The sequence below is a fragment of the Solanum dulcamara genome, chromosome 11 (assembly GCF_947179165.1).
Source record: "Solanum dulcamara chromosome 11, daSolDulc1.2, whole genome shotgun sequence".
In the NCBI taxonomy this organism is placed as follows: Eukaryota; Viridiplantae; Streptophyta; class Magnoliopsida; order Solanales; family Solanaceae; genus Solanum; species Solanum dulcamara.
In genome coordinates this window covers 62689040-62707807 of record NC_077247.1, presented here as the reverse complement: position 1 = coordinate 62707807, position 18768 = coordinate 62689040, and the positions used below count along the sequence as shown (strand labels likewise).

Here is an 18768-nt window from a genome sequence, read left to right as displayed (position 1 = left end):
CTTGGTGCAAGTTCAAAGTTCTCACTTCAAATTTCCTCAGTGGTCATCTAATGGTTAGAGAGTGAAACAGAAACTTGAATGAGACATTAAAGAAAGCAAAAGAAGTTGGAAATGGCCTTGGTGTTAGTTCCTTTTTCTATCTAAATCACTACATACATGAATAACGAATTCAAGTAAAAGTGCATACAATTGTACGGCTGAAATATTTGATTGTTTCATGAAATATCTGACAAATTTTGGATAAAGTTGCTGTCACTCTAGCCCAATCATTCACCTCAGAATCCAGAATAACCCAATTTTCCATGTGGAATTTACTTGGTGTATTGGAACAAAATGAAGCTGATTGATTGATTGGTAGATTTGTTCCTGGATTATTGAGTCTGAAACCTAGTACAATATGTTTTTTCAGAGATACAGAGTTAAAGTAGCAGAATTTCTCAATCCAATAAATCTGACCATTTCCCCTTTATCTACTCACAGGTTAGCTGCATCATTTCAAGTCAGAAGAAATGAACCAAAAAGGGGAACTGTAATAATTGGGTAAGCCATTTCATATGCTGTAAAAGCAATTTTCATACTGGGACAAATGAACAAACAACATAAGACCAATTATTACAACACTTAATACTGCTGTTAATAAGACACAAACGTATATAACTGGACCTTAAAAGAACAACATAAATCTAATTATACCAAGATAATTAAAAAAATAAAAAAAGAAACTATAATACTACATTTAGAAGTCCTCATCCAGCTTGAATTCATGAGTATCACCATTACCATTCAAACTGGACATAACTGAAGCCTTCTGATACTCCCCAACTCTCTTCTCAAAGAAATTAGTCTTCCCTTGTAAGCTAATCAGCTCCATCCAATCAAATGGATTCTGAGCATTGTACATCTTGTCATAACCCAAAGCATCCAACAATCTATCAGCCACAAATTCTATGTATTTACTCATCAAATCTCCATTCATACCCACTAGAGCACAGGGCAGAGCATCACAAACGAATTCCCTTTCTATCTCCACAGCATCTGCAACGATTCCCTTGACTCGTTCCTCAGTTAGCTTCGTCCTAAGCAAACTGTAAAGCAAACACGCAAAATCACAGTGCAAACCTTCATCTCTTGAAATTAACTCATTTGAGAAGGTTAATCCAGGCATTAACCCCCGTTTTTTCAACCAAAATATTGAACAGAAGCTTCCACTGAAGAAAATCCCTTCAACACAGGCAAAAGCCACCAAACGCTCCGCGAAGGTTTCGGAACCGTCGATCCAACGAAGGGCCCACTTCGCCTTCTTTTCAACACAAGGGATGGTCTCAATTGCACGGAACAATCTACTCTTTTCGTCAGAGTCCTTGATGTACGACTCCAACAGCAAACTGTACATCTCGGAGTGGATGTTCTCAATGGCGATTTGGAATCCATAGAAAGCACGCGCCTCAGCGACTTGGACATCTTTCATGAACCTTCCAGCAAGGTTCTCTAAAACGATACCATCTGAAGCGGCAAAGAAGGCGAGCACATGAGTGATGAAATGCCTTTCACCGGATGTTAGGTTTTCCCAATGACGGGTATCAGAAGATAAATCGACTTCTTCTGCAGTCCAGAAAGATGCCATGGCTTTCTTATACATTTCCCAAATCTGTGGGTATTGAATTGGGAACATACAGAATCGATCTGGGTTAGCGGCAAGCAAGGGCTCTTCTGGGATTAGAGGCATTTTTGTTTCAGAAAATTGGATATGGAATTCTAGGGTTTAGTAGAGATGGCTGCTTGAAAAAAAGTGGTGGGGAATGTAAAGATATATAAAGACGGCAGAGGCAGAGGTGTTTAGTTTGAATTAAAAACAGTGAGCGCGGTTTTTGAATTTTTTAGCAGAAGCTTGCGGGAGAATGAATATAATCCAACTGGCTGGGGACTAAATTAATGGACCACAAAATTTCGACTTTCAAATTTTGCCGCCATTATTAAATATTTCAATATTTACTCTTACCTTTTTGTCTAAAGCGTGCATCGTACGTTTGCCTTTTGTTACAAAAAAAAATGCGGTAATTTTTGGTACAATTCACTTGACCATACGTTCAGCATTACTAGAGAAACTTTTAAGTTCTTGCCAAAAACTGAAATAATGCTCTCTATGGTGTTTGATTGAAAAGAAAAATCTTCAAAAAAAGAAAGTTATTTCATCTTTCAATTTAAGTCTGTATCTCAATTTTATACCGTTTAATATTTTACCATAATATGTATGCTCATGTACTCGATATAGTTGATTTGTAAATTTTGGCCATCATTTATCAGCAAAGTGCTCCGTTATTCAGACGGATATAAAAACATTCTACTATTAGTTATACAACATATAAGCCAAAGCCAATAATTACTGAAAATGTTCTCATTCAAGCTTCATTCTCCGCTTGAAACATATAGTAGGAGTAGTGACCAAAATAGGAAAAAGAAGATAAAATATTACTGTTACCATAAGAAATACTTTAGAAAATATTAAATAAATTCCTTAATCACAACCAACTTGATTGATAAAAAACATCAAACATTAGTTATTTAGAACCAAATAGAACCCCTGCCCACCTCTCGACATAAGACCATAGAACTTAGATGTAAAATAGTCCCTTCACTACACGACGAGAAAGAAAGTAGAGGCATAGCACTCTGGCAGGACAAGGCTTCCATAGTTTTCACAAAGGAGCTTGCAGGAGAAACTCAATAGAAATAACCAGAGGGTAGAGAATGATAGAGAGTGATCATTACATGCTTTAGAATTAAGACAAGCAACACATTATATGTGATTCTCAATTTACCACATTGAGTATTTACAGCAATCTACACTAATGAAGACTAATGGACTCTGTTCAAGATCGACAAGGGATTCACCATCTTATCTGTGTGCTGTACAAGAGCTCTGGCTTGAGGAAGTGTACATTTTAAGCAGTACTTCTTACTTAAAGAGCGGTAACAATGGATTCTATTCATCTACAGCAGAATCATCATCTTCCGCTATCATCCAAGGCTGCTTAGGACCCTGAACAAATGTAAACAAGCAAAACAAAGAGGATCATAACATAAATGCAAACATTCTAATTCAGAGAATTGACAGGAGAGGAGAGAAAAGTTGATCCATGGTTATAAACTTATTCGCCTTACCAGTAAGCAAATCAACCATAAGTTTTATTATGAATACAAAAATGGACAGAGGACAAAAAACAGTCAGTCATGAACTATTTTCCAATCATTATTTTGAAGCAAATCACTTTTTAAAGAGCATTATGCTATACATTTCACCTCATGTTATTTCTCCAACAATGCGTAAACTGGTATCAGGCATCTCCACTTAAGCTTGTCGCAATTGCGTCTACATGATATGTTTCCTAGCGGCTTTTTAACCGTTTCATGAACCTTGCATCCTTCTGACACAGCAACTCGGTACTAATGCTTGCTGGCACGCACTTAAGCAGTTTTCTCCTTCAAACATGATGTATCTCTGGTATTGAGACGCTCTTCTACAATCCAGATTAATTGTTTCTTGACCACAAGTACCAGTACAGCACAAAGCGAGCAGCATTCTTCTATTGTCATCTCATTGGCAGCTTTGTCTAAATTACAGTTTTGATGTGTTGCCAGACTCTTATACAATACAGAAAACCAACCTGAGTGCAGTTGTCACAGATGAAGGTGCTTGTGCAGCTATAAGGCGGCAAGGTTTTTTAATTATAAAGAGCTTCCAGGCTATGTGTATTAGACTCTAATTTGACACATAATTCATTGGATATTATGCGTATGCACTCTGAATCAGCTATGAGTCACCATACTTGCCTAATTGGAATACATAGCAAATTGATAGCCAGCTTTCACTAATTTAAAACATATGCAATCATGTAGATAAACAGAGTACTAAACATCAGGTCCCGAAAACACACCACTGAGTTTACCTTTCCCTGCCGTATAATTCGAGGAGCACTTTCAGTCATATCAACTACAGTAGACGGATCAGCCACTCGAACACCCGCATCAACAACAAAATCAAGTCCCTAACATAACCAAAGCAGAAAAGACAGATAAACTCAATCCACGATATAACACTCCAACCTAAGATTGACCACAATAGGACAGGGCACTGACCAACCAAAACATGTAGGACACTAAATATACACACACAGATCTAAGACGAAAGAAAACCATGTACAAGAAATGGAGCTGAAAAATTTACAGAATTAAGCATATCCAACTTACGAGTTGCAACAATAACAGATCTATATGTAAGAGACACACAAGGGAAATACAAAAATTTGTTGATTTCTAAATGCAAAAAAGAAGGGGATGGGGTTGCTTGCAAGTTGCAAGTACAAAAAGAAGCCTAAAGCAGCCAAATCTTTAGTGGAATAGTACCTCTGGACCATATACATCAGCTATAATGACGGGATCCAGTATCCACTCATTCGCCTTTGGTGACTTGACGCTGAACCAAATCAGGATAACTATCATTAGGTATGTAAGCCCAAAACAGAAGTGCAACTGTGCAAAAATCAGTTTACTCATTTTCGCTATGCTAGGATGTCAGATTACCTTGTGGATATCAGAGGTCCATCCAGCTTTTCTAAGATTGCTTGACAGACAGGATCATCAGGTATACGAACACCAACATTTTTCCTTGAAGCATATTTGGAAGTTGCAGTCCCGTATCTCGTGCATTGTTTTGGTAGCTGTTTGCTCGCAGTTAAGATGAAAGTGTACTGCCACACAGGTGATTAGTAATTTAGTAATACATTATCAGTATCAAGAGATCTACAGGACTACTCAGACCTGGGTACCCAAAATGTCAAAGATTAATGAGTCAAAATGATTTTAAGGTCACCTCACGCACCCCCGCACCCACACCCACACCCACCCCACCCACCTACCCCGCACGGAAAAGATAAAGGAAAAAATAAGCATGAAGTAAGTCGACGACCAACAAGGAATTTAAGTAGTGAAAGAAATTCTCATACCACATAGTAAAACCTGATGATGAAATTCGACTCTAGGATATCACTACACTTCCGACACTTCCGACATACGTATACCAGATTTATTAACAATTTACAGCACATGAATTGGGAAATTTATTAACAATTTACAGCACAATAATCGTCTATAAAACATGTTACACAAACTTACAGGACCGGGCAGACAGTGCTTGACTGCTCGAAAAATATCTGTAAGACCTTGGGCATTACCACGGGGAAATCCAGTTGTATATGTATCTATGTCACGGAAAGATCGACATATGATACTAAGGGGCTGCAAAATCATAGAAGATCATTAAAAAGACAGCATAAAGGACAGTGCAAGTGACAAATATGGAAGTACAGAGGCAGGGAGGGAAACGAAAAAATAAACTGAACCAGATCCAGCATCCCACTGGATTGCTTTATCTGATGCAACGGTTCATTTCAGCAACATAAATAATTTTTTGCAGTTCAGCAACATAAATCCAACTTGCCTTTGAATGTTCTATCTCTTTTATTCTGGCCAAAAGAACAAAAGAAAAAGAAATGGACATTGTCATCAAGAGACCCAAGAAAGAAATGCAAAAGCATGAATTTGCGCTAACAGAGAGGTTTAATATCATTTACCTACGAAGATGTTCAATGGCTGAATGACTGCTCAGGTCACAAACTATTGCGTACCTGTTTGAAAGCTGTCAAATTTCAGAAATAAGTGTATAAAAGACTCTGATTGAAGCTTAAAGTACACTTCTTAACCAAATTGATACTCCTCCGATTCATTTTTATATAACACAACTTCATATTGCAAGGAATTAAGATGCTATATTGCAGTGATTGGAATGTGATGATTATCATCCAAATGTCACTATTTGGGAATGGCTTCCTGCAGTATGTCCATTTTATACTATCCGTTTTGTAGAAAAAAATGATGATCACATTATATTCCCTAGCAGACTAAAGTCAACCTCACTCTATCTAATCACAAAACAACATTGCATTATTGGATGACGGCGTTTCAAACCTATCAGTGAAGCCTCAATCCATTAAGTGAACTAGGCTTGATGCTAAGAAAGTCTATAATATTTAAAACCCTAAAAGTCAGGCTCTATTGTTGAGGAAAAGAATGAACAGGTAAAATATGATGACTTAGTTTGACTAATGAAAGTATGAACAATAAAAAAAAAGGGAGGAAGTCCTAACACCAGATATTTGTTATGTAAGTCCTAGTATCTAGTATACCGAGATGATTGAATAGTATAACAGAAAATAAACTTGGAGATATGTCAACAGTTATATTAGCATTTTCATTTTTACATAACCCGACCACAAGTAGAACCAAAAAAGTCAATAAGCCCGTAACAAGTATAATTATTCCATCAAGAGAAGCCGTTCAGGTATAAACACAAACTAATAAGTATAATTGATAAAAAAGAAAGGAAGAGAAATATAACATACACAGTGTCTGTGGGAATCACTCCAACAGCTCCTCGTTTAAGAAGTTCAACAACTGGATCCAACTTCCAGGAATCGGAGGCAAATTGATCAACTTGAACATAGAGCAATCCATCTTCCTACCATGTTCCGAGAATTAGTACATAAGAAATAAAACAGTAAGTCATCCATCAAAAGTGATCAAATTTATGAAATTGCAGAATAATTAAACAGAGTTGCAGTTTGCAATAAAAATTTCATGCAACTCGATCAAGTAGTCGGAAAACTTGGTAACTATAAGAAAATAAATTGATTAGGATAAGAGATTCAAACCTTAGTTAAGCGAGGAGCCAAGTACTTGAGGCGTTTAGGACTTCTCTTAACAACCGCCAAGGATTGGAATCGTCGGGTAACGGGACTGTGGAACGACAGGCAAGTAGGGAATGAAGAGAGAGAGCGGCGGAATGAGAGAGGCACTGCTCCGGCAACTCCACAGTGTCCAAGTGCTTTAGCTTCCAGTGACATCTCTTCCACACCTAAAATGATCCTTTGAGAATGAGACGGAAGACTGGAGAAATGAGAAATGAGAAATTGGGAAATCTTTCACTTCCAACAACGACGTCGTTTCCACTAAAAGGAAATAAATATTGTCTCTAATTCCATTTCCACACCGACTCTTTCGAGAAACATTTCGACATTTATTACGAACGCTATTAAAAATTTAAAACACGTACCCATTTTAGATTTCAGAAATGGTTTTATTAATTTTATTTAAGCTTGACATATGTGAAACAATCAAATGTGAGAGTATTTCTTTTGGATTTTGGAGAAGAAATTTTGGCACTAGAGGGTGCAAAACATCACAATCCCGTTCACATGAATAAACTATTAGAAAAATCAACCACACATATTGCTACATGATTTAATTCACTACCGGAGAAAAAGAATATTCTTTAGGTGAGAAAAAATATCCACTCAAAATGACCAAACGGATGAAGGAAACAAGTCATTTACACACATGGATTTATATATTTTCACATTATAATACTCCACGAGTTATATTTCGTATTCCCGTGGGAGCCTCAACTAGCTAGAAAGGGGCCGATATCATGTTTTTTAGAAAGATATAAGAAAGCAAAATGGAATCGCATTTTCGGACTGACTAACTTAGGCCGAACTCAGGCAAATTTCAAGTTTACAATATCAAACATGGACAGTAGTTACCAATTCAATCCGGCCTAAAACTGAATCTAATAAACGGAAGATAGCACAAATTATCATATCCCACCTAATCTTACCTAGCAAACATCCACGAGTAAACTACAACATTATCTCTGAATTTGATAAGCCAAACAGAGCATTGGTGTGTCACAACCACCAATTAATGACCGGTTAAAAGAGGGAGGCACAATATTCTGAAACAGCTTCATGAAATCGTTTTATAACTAATATGAATCAAAGGACAACAGACGGTCTAATTTAAAATCTGTTACACCAGTAAATCCTAGCTATATGGCTAGCCTGAATCGCCAAAAGCCATGTTTATGCAGGACAAAACTACATCATGTATTTTGGACTGTAAGTCTGTATTGTGGTCCTTATCTTGGAGGAGGATGCGCAGGTGGCGGCATATTAGATTTAGCAAAACCAACCCACGCAACAAGTCCAACAGCAAGTATTACCCATCCAAAAATGTCATACTTCAGATCACTGCTCTTCTTCTTCTTCGAACCCTGAATGCACGAGCAGACAAATAATGAAAGGTTAAGCAAATTCTCTGACTCTGTGAAACTCAGTTTGATGAAACTTCTTTTTGGAATTTCAGTACTTCAAAGGAACAGAAACAAGAATGAAAGAGAAATGATAAGAACAATAAAAAACAGAAAGAAAACCACCAAACTACGATGAAGGCAAATTTCCACATGAAGTTCCTAATTTTATTTAAAATAATTGTGGTATCCTCACCAGCTTGCATGCACGTCAACTAATTCCATGGAATACCTGTCACTTCCCATCAACATCAAGTACCACGTAACTCTGTCCACCAAGACTAGGACAAATGGAAGTTGACCATTAAGCCTCACTCTTGGGTGCATAAAACTTTTTAATTTTGTAGGCCATAGAAGGAATTGTGCACTCAATATGCACTTTGAAAAACAACCCGCACCACGTAGAAAATGAAAAAGAGTTATAAAGAACAAAAATGAAGTAGCTTGAATCAATAGAAATATACTTGATAGGCAAGAATTGTTTGCTTGGGGTGGAGGGAAACTGAAAATGTATAATACCTTTGTACTTGTTGCTGCTGTAGAAGGTCCTGGTCCCATAGCTGGTTGAATGGGACCTTGTTTGTGAATCTGGGCATGCAGCTCTGAAGCCTAAAATAATGTACAAGAACATAAATAACAAACAGAAAGGACATTCATACACAATAAAATAATTAACAAGGACAATTGGTTCTCATAAAATGATAAACAAGAGTAATATCATGAGCAGTATGAATCACCTAAAAGGACATTTACAAGCATATAAGCTATATCAATAAACAAAATCCAGCACTCCATCCATTCCACAAAATAAGATGCAATGAAATCTAAGGTCAAACTTCTTTCAATCCTTCGCTACCTAAGAAATATAAACCTATGAACTATCCGAAGAATCTAACAGTATGTTTGCTTAATACAGAGGAAAAGACCAAACATTCTGATACCCAAACTTATTGTTTAAAAAAGGTACAGATCATAATTCATTCTTTCTTCTGTTTCTGGAAAGGTATAATTGTAAAGATCATAATTCTCAATGGACAATTTGAAAAACTAAACATGCACAAGGAGTTCGTAAATATATGAAGTCATTGCATAGTTGCTAAATCATACTTAGGGCAGGCAATTTAGTGTGCCTAGTCACTAATCAGTTATGATGTAACTGCCAAACGTACCAAAATTCAATGAATTGGTCAAGCAATGTGTTGGTGGATGGGATGAAATGGGCTAATCTCAAACTAGACCATGGACTTTTTGAATAACATTACATTGAAAGACTGACTTCATAGATTTCCCTTCCACGTGCATCAATTAGTTTGATGTTTTTTTCTACTTCTACAAACATATTATGTGAGCCTACCTAACATCTAAAATTAGGATTTGCTTCATCAACAACAAGAATACAGCATTTTACTCCAAACAAAATGAATTATGAGCTGTTAACTGATTGGAAGAGAAAAGGCTGGCTCATACAACTATATTTTGAGCAATCATGCGGTGAATCACATACACAGAGAACTTCCTTTGATAAATGAAATTGAGTATTCTGAAAGGAAAGGAATAGAAAAATTGAAGGCACTCTGTGCCAAATAATCAATAAAAGAGGAAAGCTCCTTGAAGTACACGTGGAAACTACTAGTCAGGCACTTCTTCCAGGGAATACTTAAATGTGTGACAAGAATTCAGCACAATTAGACATGCTAAACGCAAGCTAAAAAAACAGCAATAACTTTACCTTAGAAGAAACTTCATATGATTTCTGGTAAAGCTCATTTTCTGGATCCTACAGTTTACAGGAATAAAGCTATGAAAATAAGCCTCAAAAAGAGCACTAAAAATATCAAAATCTGCATAGAGAAAAATATACCGCATCAACAGCCTGGTGGAAGCACAGGGCTGCTTTGTCAAAGTAAACCTTAGCTTCGTCTTCATCAGGATTTAGAAATCCATGGGATGTATATGCATTTCCCAAACACCACATGGCATCATGCTTCTGTGGATTCACCTCCAAAGCCTCCTCTAACTTTGAGATAGCATCTAGACAGTATATTGCCCAATTAGAAGACAAGAAAAAATAATACTATCACTATCTTCAGTTCCATCAACTTATTACAAGAAAAAGGCCCAAGATTTCAACCCACCCTCCAAACATTTCCTTCTGCAAATTAGTGCTGAACTTCAACATCTATAATACATGCCATTTCAAAAATAATATATGGTCTTAAAGCAAAATAACAAAATTGTTTGATTCCTTAACCACGAAAGGCAACATCCCTACTAGGATATGAAAAATTTCTTTGGTGAATTACATAAATGTCCCACTGCTATATAAGGGCAGCCAAGGTGTTTAAAATGTCTCATCCCTCCAACTCATTTTCTTAGGTTTTGCGTCAAACGTTCAAAACTTTAAATTCTTTCATATGGGCTCAGTGCCAAGTCATTTCTCACACTCGTAAATCCATATGGAAGTTCATACGAGAATCCATATGAGAGTGTTGAAATATATAGCTCATATCCGATTTACAAGGGCATTCAAGGTGTTCAAAAGGTTACACCTATGGAGTCACCTATCAGTTGATGCAAATGCAATGAAGAACATGGGAGACCATGTTGGCAAAGGCAAAAAAGGTTATGTGTTCTCTTCCTATCTAACTACACCTTGGATGGTAGAGTTGCCCAATAGCTACACTAGTGGAAAGATAATGGTTGCGGACAATCAAAAAGAAAGATGGTGTTTAAAACTCGTTAGGCCACCTCACATTCATTGCCTTACTGTTTTGGACTGATTCTTTGGTATGAATTAATTAAACTCACAACCCAATAACTCTGAGAGCATGGGCAGACATAGTCCAATAGCCGATTCTAGGAAAACCTTTTAGCAGGGATTACAAATTTACAATAGTTGTATTAGTTTTGAAAACAATACCAGAAATCATCTTCTTTGATTCGTTGACAGACTGGAATTGTGATAATTCCAACAATGCACCTCCCCATCTTGTCAAATTCTGCATGAATTGGTCGGAAACAAAAAAAGTCACAATTAATTAGCCAAGACATCTATAAACTCAATTAAATAATAAGTTAAAGCATAAGAATGCATATGTTTAACTGCAAGTAACAGGGGGAAATGAAGAAAAAGCACGTGCATCAGCATCAAGAGGATCAGTAGCATAGGCGGTTTCGGCAGTCTTGCGAGCGTGCTCGAAGAAGAGAAGTCGATCGAAATCGCTTTGCATATCCATGATTAACGCTACTGAAACTCTTAGTCCGATAACTTTCTGTGTTAGGGTTCGTCAATCTCGTCTGTCTGGTCCACTTATCTTGTATTGTTCCTTTTATTTAAGTAGTAAAACACTAGCGGACTTGCCGATGAAGTTAGCGATACCCCTCCGGACTGGGCCTATTCCACACCGTGTCAAGGTGGGCCTATTCCTAATTAGATAGGCTGGACAAAATTCACAAATAGCCATAATAATTTACAAGAATGACCTAGGAGGTAGCATCCTTCTTGAACTTTCCACCTCACTTGCATTATGAGCAAAATTTCAAATTCAGCAAATTCCAATTTTTAACCTTGAAGGTCTTTTCTATGGGTCGAGTGGGATTCAAAAGTATAAGATAGTCCATCTCCAAAAATCATGGTGTATGAGTTCAAACAAGAATCTAACAGGCGAGCATATTAGAAAATAATACGCGTTGGTTAAAGTTTAGCATTCCACTCAATCAGAATAATGTAGATCAAGGTAGGAGATCATATTAAGGTTAATATTTGATTTATATTGGACACGAGTTAATAGGTGATTCATGTTGGATGTGATACAATAGTAAAGATTGTTTCACTCCGAATAATATGATGATAGGTCACTCATGATCGGTCAGCATAAGTCTCACCCTTAACCGATTTAGAAAATTTCAAAATTTACTTCAACAATTACACATCCACACACATAACAACTTCAATGCGCTAATCACAATCATTATGAGGGAATGAATTCAAGTAAGACGTAACTAAGGTTTAGGCTATACATGTAGGTTTTCATGTTCACTCGCAAGGCATTTGATTTTCATCACAAGCATAGTAGCAACCACTTAAGGTATTTATTTTTAAAAATAATGCCACGTGATAACTCTATTAGAGATAACTCAACAAGCTCAACTCTACTTCTTTTGCTTATTACATAATGATCTCAGTATTTCAATTATTATTGTTAGTGAGTAATTAAATCAAGAAAAGAGAATATTTGATCATTATAATGGACGTGCTATTGAGAATTTCAAACACAAATTCAATTAATATTCTAAATACAAATTTAGGCGGTAAAAAAAATGTGCCAAAGATGTCATCACCAACCTATTTGTTATTTCATGCCAATCAAAATGACATTGTAACTGATTCAGATGATAGAATAAAAAGGAGGCAGGGTGGGATTATTCAAAAGGTTTTTAGATACTAATTCACATTTGATATTTATACCTAATGCCATAATAAAACCCAAAATATTAACGTGATTGTAAACGATATAATTCAAAACGTCATAATTATTAACTCGTGAAACATATCACACCTACAAACTTTGTATGTATGATCATAAATAACACGAATTTATAGAATTAGGTTTCAAACATCATAAACAACGAACATGATCTAAATATTACGAAACTCATTAAAGAAAAGAGCTCCAAATTAAAGTTGTTGGAATCATTATTTATCTATCTATTGCATTATCATTTCAATAAACTAGATTAAAATGAGAACAAGAAAGTCATGATAAAAAATAAGATTAACTCATTCTCGTTACAAATTTAAAATCAAATCTTGGAGACTAGATTAAAATGAGAACAAGAAAGTCATGATAAAAAATAAGATTAACTCATTCTCGTTACAAATTTAAAATCAAATCTTGGAGACTAAGATCTTGATACCCATATAAAGTATAAGATAAATTAAAAGATCTCCATAAAAATTATGATGAAGAATATTACTTCATTTTTAATTAATGATATCAAATTTAAAATTTAAAATATGGAGCAAACTTAAATTTAAGCGCATTCTAATTATGTATACCAAGTATTACTAGAAGAGACACTAGGATGCGTTTGTGTGTGAAAAATCACTCTCAAAAAAATATGTTTGTCCATAAAATTACGAAAAAAAATATGTTTTCATGAATATTCAAAAATTTCAAAAACAACAAAAAACTGTTAATATTTTGTTACTCCAAATTACTCACAAAAATTTAAAAAAAAAACTCGAAATTTATTTTATAGAAAAAATAATTTTAATTTTTAAATATTATTTTTCACTTTAAAAAATATGTTTTTTTCTTTTACTACTAAATATGGCCAAATGCCTACAAAATAAAATAATAAAAAATTACAAGATTCAAAATAAAGATAGCAAATTCCTTTTTTTTAGTCCAATTCGAGTGGCCCATTACTCAACCGACAGCACTAAAATCCACCGCATGTGACGCGTGACTAAATACACCGAGCCAACTGGTCATCAGTCGTCACCAATTTGAAACGGATATCCCGGTAACTACTCATTTCTTTCAATATTAAATGGACATCATACTAAAAATATTTATTTATATTACATAATTATTTATTAAATTAAAATAAAATTATTTTTTTTTATTTTATCTTTATAATTAATATAGCCTTTTGAATATAAATAATTTTCAATATTAATTATTTTTATATTCTATGTATATTGCATTGATATAAACAAAAGACAAAATGATAAAATATTTCAATGTATTAATAATTTTTTAATGACAGTATAAAGTTGAAATTATACATCTAATATGTGACGGAGTGAGTGAGAGATAAAGGGTTTGCATCGATTGGTTCGGTTCAATTTTATTTGTTATTGATTTTTGATTTTTAATTGTGCTAAACCAATAATCAAATTAATAAAATATTTTAATCGATTTTGGTCCTTAACGTACAATTCGATTTAACTAATAAAAAAATATTAAAATAATTATATGACTCATCCAACAACTTGACGTGACAAAACAATAATATAACTTTACGGAATGTTCATAAAATAGATTCAGTAGTAGTTAACATGAAAATAACTATACAAATGCAATACAAATAAAAAAACTAAGATAATAAAGTAAATTGAAGGTTAAATGACAAAGGTAGTAACTACTAAATTATTGATATTAATATTTAATATTTATGTAAGATAAGTATTAAATTAAATATGTCTTATTAAGTTATTGATTTACTCAATAACACAATATTAAAAAATGAATATCGAATTAATAACCCAATAATTCTTTTTATAAAATTATTAAAAATTGATTAACCTAATAACCCAACAAAAATAATCAATAACATTTTCTTCTTCGATTTATTGATGGATTTGATGAGCTCCATAGTATAATTATTTTTGAAAAAAAATATCATGGCATTTATGTGATTAACTTAAAAAGCGAGGGCATCGCAGGTGAAAATAGATGTATAAATATCCAAAAATCTGTACTCCCTTCTTCTCCGTCGCATCTTCCGGGTCTTTCCAGCCGAAGTGATAAAGGTGTTTTTTTTATTGATTTATTTACTCTCACTCTTTCTACAGTTCTATATCTTTAGATTTGATAAATCCCAAAATATAGGGTTTCTGTGATCTGCTTGTTACTTTTCGTAGTAAGCTTTAATTTCGGTCTTATATATTGCTGCATTTTCGCTTAATCTCGGATTCATCGGATCAAGATTGATTGATATTGTAAATGTCTTCGAAGTTATTTTGCATGTTTATATCCATTTTGTTTCTTTGATCTCTCTTCCGTTGTGAATTTAGCAACTTTATCTGAAATTTTGTTGAATGAAAGACGAGTTTTTCAAGTTCAACTTTATTAGATTCGAAATGCTGCTAATTCCTATTTATATAACTAAGGCCTACAGTATTGACTTTTGAGTGCACAGATTATTAACACGGTATACTTATGCGTTTTTCAAGTTTTTTTTATGCCAACGAATCATATCGTTCATGTTGCAATTACCTTGATGTTGATTTTTGATAGTAACTTATCTATATTGACAAGAGGGCTTGTTGAAACGTTAAGCACCCTCAACCTCCAACCCTAAGTTTGTGGGTTCCAGTTACCATGAGAGCAAAAAGCTGGGAGCTCCTACTGAGGGGTAAAGAGAAATAAAGAATCTATATAAGTTTAAAGAATGCTACTTGTTGAGTTAGAGAGTTCTTTGTTTCGTCTCTTTTTTCTATCATATGTCCCTATAGATTGAATTGCTATGGCTGATTCACTTTTCATGACTGATGAGTACTTACGAACTTATTTATGCTTCTTTAAAATAATTGCATTCAGATACTACAGCATGGAGAATATGCAGAGCTATTGGCAATTTGGCGACGAGCTTCGAGGACAATCAAAAGCCTCGGAGGATCATAAATGGTCAACAGCTGCTCTAAAATTGGCTGAGCAGATGAAGTACAAGGGTGAACGGAGGAATAACCTTGACCTTTCAAAGAGCTCGGCTGAAATTAGACCCAGGGGTAATCATATGTTTCAGGAAGATAACAAGTGGGAAAGCCTTAACTTCAATATGTTAAATTTGGATAACAAGATGACTGAAAATATGAGCAAGAATCGCATTATGGATAGCATTTACAATGCAAATCCAGTTTATCTTAAGCCCAATTTTAACAGCTTGGGAAATTCATCTTTGAGCAAGTTCAATGCTAGCAACTACACCAAGGAACCAGGCAAGAATAACAATAACAACGTTGAGAGCTCCAATGGAAATAACTCTGTTGACAAAAGGTTTAAGACTCTGCCTGCTGCTGAGACACTGCCGAAGAATGAGGTTCTTGGTGGATATATATTTGTTTGTAACAATGACACAATGCAGGAAGACTTAAAGCGTCTGCTCTTCGGTAATTGCCTTTTCCCTATCATGTTAAACGTTGCCTACCCAAGTGTACTATTGCGTTTGGTATTCGATAGCCAGGGATTTTATGTTTTGTTACTAGTTGGATAAATTGCATGATTAACCTCTTAGTTAACAACCAGTGGTTTTACGCTATTTTATTATAGAATCTAAAAGAGCAGCTAGCCAACAATTGAAGAAAATGAATTCTGACTTTGTTACTAGCTCTAAGTACTGTTCTTCAATATTGCTATCACCTATCCTCAACTCCAATGACAACATAGCCAAATACCTATGAAAGTTAAGATCATTGATAAATAGATGATGACTAGGAAGTAATTCTTCCCTATTGTTATCTCCTCTTCTTAACTCCAATCATTCATTTGCAGGCCTTCCTCCTAGATACAGAGATTCTGTGAGGGCGATAACACCAGGGTTACCCTTGTTCCTTTATAATTATACTACTCACCAGTTGCATGGTATCTTTGAGGTTAGTTGCAGAAACTTTTGGCTCAACTGTTTTATATTTCTATAACTAAAGAGTTAATTAACAACAAACATCATGTTGGATGCGGCATTCCGTACAGATTCACATCGTTGTATATGATTGCTTGCAGTATGAAGCGTAAGATTTGTATTTGTACAAAGAATAGCTGCTTCTTCTATCAGATTTTCTTAATTCTGTGGTTAGAAAATTTTCTTACCTTGTGTTAAGTCTGGTGCCTTGATATGTGTTGTATGCTTTATCGGGAACCGAATGATATTGCGGCTTTTTGGCCTGAGCATTAACTTGCTGGCCTCTTATTTCTAGCCAAAAATGAGTTCTGATTACTATATGTTGTTAAACATGAGCACCGCAAGCTTTTTTATTTTTAAAAAAAATATAGCTTCAGTCTCGTTACTTCTCCGACTGTGTTTTATGCAATGAGCATAGATATTAAAGAAAAAAAGGATTCCATCCAATCAAGTCTCCAGCATGGTCCCTGACTTTTTCTTTGAACTATCTGGGCAGGCATCGAGTTTTGGAGGTTCCAACATTGATCCAACCGCCTGGGAGGATAAAAAATGCAAAGGAGAGTCGAGGTTCCCTGCTCAGGTAAGGTTGTGAATTACAGCTCATTTTCTATTGAGGCTTTTGAAGGATCTGTATAGATTTTCTTAGTTTCACGTGTTTAATGCTTAGGTGAGGATCCGTGTCCGGAAAGTCAGCAATCCTTTGGAGGAAGATGCTTTTAGACCAGTTTTACATCATTATGATGGCCCCAAGTTCCGCCTGGAGCTCTCCGTGCCTGAGGTAAGATGATAATTCACATATAAGTTCCATGCACCTGTTATGGACAGACCACATATTTTAACCCCTAAAACCTTATCGGTTTTGCAGACTTTGGACTTGCTAGATCTCTGTGAAAAAGCTGGTGTCTAGGTGTTATGTGCTCGTGCTGGCGTCCTGTACTAGTAAGCATAAAGGAACTGTAGCCTATGTGAATGTTATAGGTTTGTGGTGCATGTCAGCAGTGTGCTGTCCGTAGATTTTCCCTAGCGTAAGCTTTGGTGTGCAAATCTGGTAAGGGGTCGTAAGTTTAGGGTTGGCTTGTGTAAGCGAAATAAGTGCAATGCTTATCTCTGAAGATATTTGCAGAGTGACTTCACAGTTTAGCTATGTAATCTTATAGTAGACTAGCGACAAGTAAGACGATTATGTAATGGGATCTTCAAGATCGAATGTGTTTCTGTATCTGCAGAGGAACTCTGCTTCATCCGATTTGTACCGTACGAATACTTAACATTTATTTTCATTTAGTGAGTGCCAGTGCGCGTCCACCAAGGAATTTGGTGACTTTGTCATAAAAATATTTGGGTTGATGATGAAAGTGTATCCAGCAACAAGTGTTTGCAGAAACTATGTGGCTCTCTTGGCTCATTATGGAACAGTGTCCTCAACCTTGGCTGGGACTGATAATGGTTCTTCAGCTGCAGTTTTTGGACCATTAACTGTCCCAGCCACGTTTGTCATCATCATGAGATAACAATCTAGATATACATTTAACAAAATAATTATGCTAAACATCCCTATTTTTATATTTTTTTATATTTTCACGTTTCCGCTAACAATTGATATTAGAGCCAAGGTTTTGTTTGAGTATGCTTTATGGTTGCAGCACAGTCTGAACTTCCACATCAGAAAAGAATTACTTTGGTTTTCTGTATTTCCAAATACTTTATAGTAGAAGAGGAAGAACAAGTAAAAATGAGCTCCATGAAGTTTGAAATTGATAGATTTAGTGGGCACAACAACTTAAATAACTGGAAAATTCAGCTGATGGCGTTACTGCGGAAGGAAGGTTCAATCCATGTGCTAACAACGGAAAGTACCCCGATAACACATCGGTTTTCGACAAGGCAAAGATTGAAGGAGATGCATTGAGTGTAATTCAACTATTCCTTGCACCTAACGTGTTCTGTGAAGTGAGTACAAGTACCGAGGAGACGACCAAATAGTTATTGGTTAAGCTGGAAGGGCTTTACCAAGACCGGTCGGTTACAACAAGGATGTTGTTACAACGGCATCTTCACACATTTAAGATGGAGCTAGGTACTTTGTTGCAAGACCACCCAGATGCATTCAATAAACTTGTAATGGACTTACAGATTGTCGGAGTTATGAAGGATGA

The 18768-nt window shown here is 35.4% G+C and overlaps 4 protein-coding genes across 6 annotated transcripts; 1 reads left to right on the top strand and 3 right to left on the bottom strand.

Moving 5' to 3' along the window:
• Positions 1-510: 510 nt before the first annotated feature.
• On the bottom strand, positions 511-1867 carry LOC129872861 (ribonucleoside-diphosphate reductase small chain). The gene has a single exon (XM_055947802.1). It carries the CDS (start codon positions 1724-1726, stop codon positions 737-739), a length of 990 nt encoding a protein of 329 aa, XP_055803777.1. The 5' UTR covers positions 1727-1867; the 3' UTR covers positions 511-736.
• An 875-nt stretch (positions 1868-2742) lies between these two features.
• On the bottom strand, positions 2743-7146 carry LOC129872201 (uncharacterized). Its single transcript, XM_055947094.1, has 9 exons — positions 6768-7146; positions 6459-6574; positions 5631-5684; positions 5498-5522; positions 5173-5295; positions 4582-4748; positions 4405-4474; positions 3948-4046; positions 2743-3040 (listed from the first exon to the last, which is right to left on the bottom strand). The coding sequence occupies exons 1-9, from the start codon at positions 6957-6959 to the stop codon at positions 2984-2986; spliced, it is 903 nt and encodes a 300-aa protein (XP_055803069.1). The 5' UTR covers positions 6960-7146; the 3' UTR covers positions 2743-2983.
• Positions 7147-7847: 701 nt separating this feature from the next.
• LOC129872203 (mitochondrial import receptor subunit TOM20-like) lies at positions 7848-11531 on the bottom strand. 2 transcript variants are annotated; one of them, XR_008762487.1, is made up of 7 exons: positions 11344-11531; positions 11124-11202; positions 10065-10234; positions 9933-9980; positions 8723-8812; positions 8400-8484; positions 8078-8167 (listed from the first exon to the last, which is right to left on the bottom strand). XR_008762487.1 is itself a non-coding variant. In XM_055947095.1 (6 exons), exons 1-6 carry the CDS (start codon positions 11437-11439, stop codon positions 8033-8035), a joined length of 618 nt encoding a protein of 205 aa, XP_055803070.1. In that variant the 5' UTR covers positions 11440-11530; the 3' UTR covers positions 7848-8032. The 2 variants fall into 2 exon arrangements, 1 of the variants encoding a protein (XP_055803070.1); XM_055947095.1 differs by lacking the exon at positions 8400-8484 and having other exon boundaries at positions 7848-8167; positions 11344-11530.
• Positions 11532-14636: 3105 nt separating this feature from the next.
• LOC129873116 (B2 protein-like) lies at positions 14637-17947 on the top strand. 2 transcript variants are annotated; one of them, XM_055948130.1, is made up of 6 exons: positions 14637-14744; positions 15535-16103; positions 16486-16586; positions 17109-17192; positions 17280-17390; positions 17478-17900. In XM_055948130.1, the coding sequence occupies exons 2-6, from the start codon at positions 15545-15547 to the stop codon at positions 17517-17519; spliced, it is 897 nt and encodes a 298-aa protein (XP_055804105.1). In that variant the 5' UTR covers positions 14637-14744; positions 15535-15544; the 3' UTR covers positions 17520-17900. The 2 variants fall into 2 exon arrangements, with proteins under 2 accessions (XP_055804105.1, XP_055804107.1); XM_055948132.1 differs by lacking the exon at positions 14637-14744 and adding an exon at positions 14830-14854 and having other exon boundaries at positions 17478-17947.
• The last annotated feature ends 821 nt before the right edge of the window (positions 17948-18768 follow it).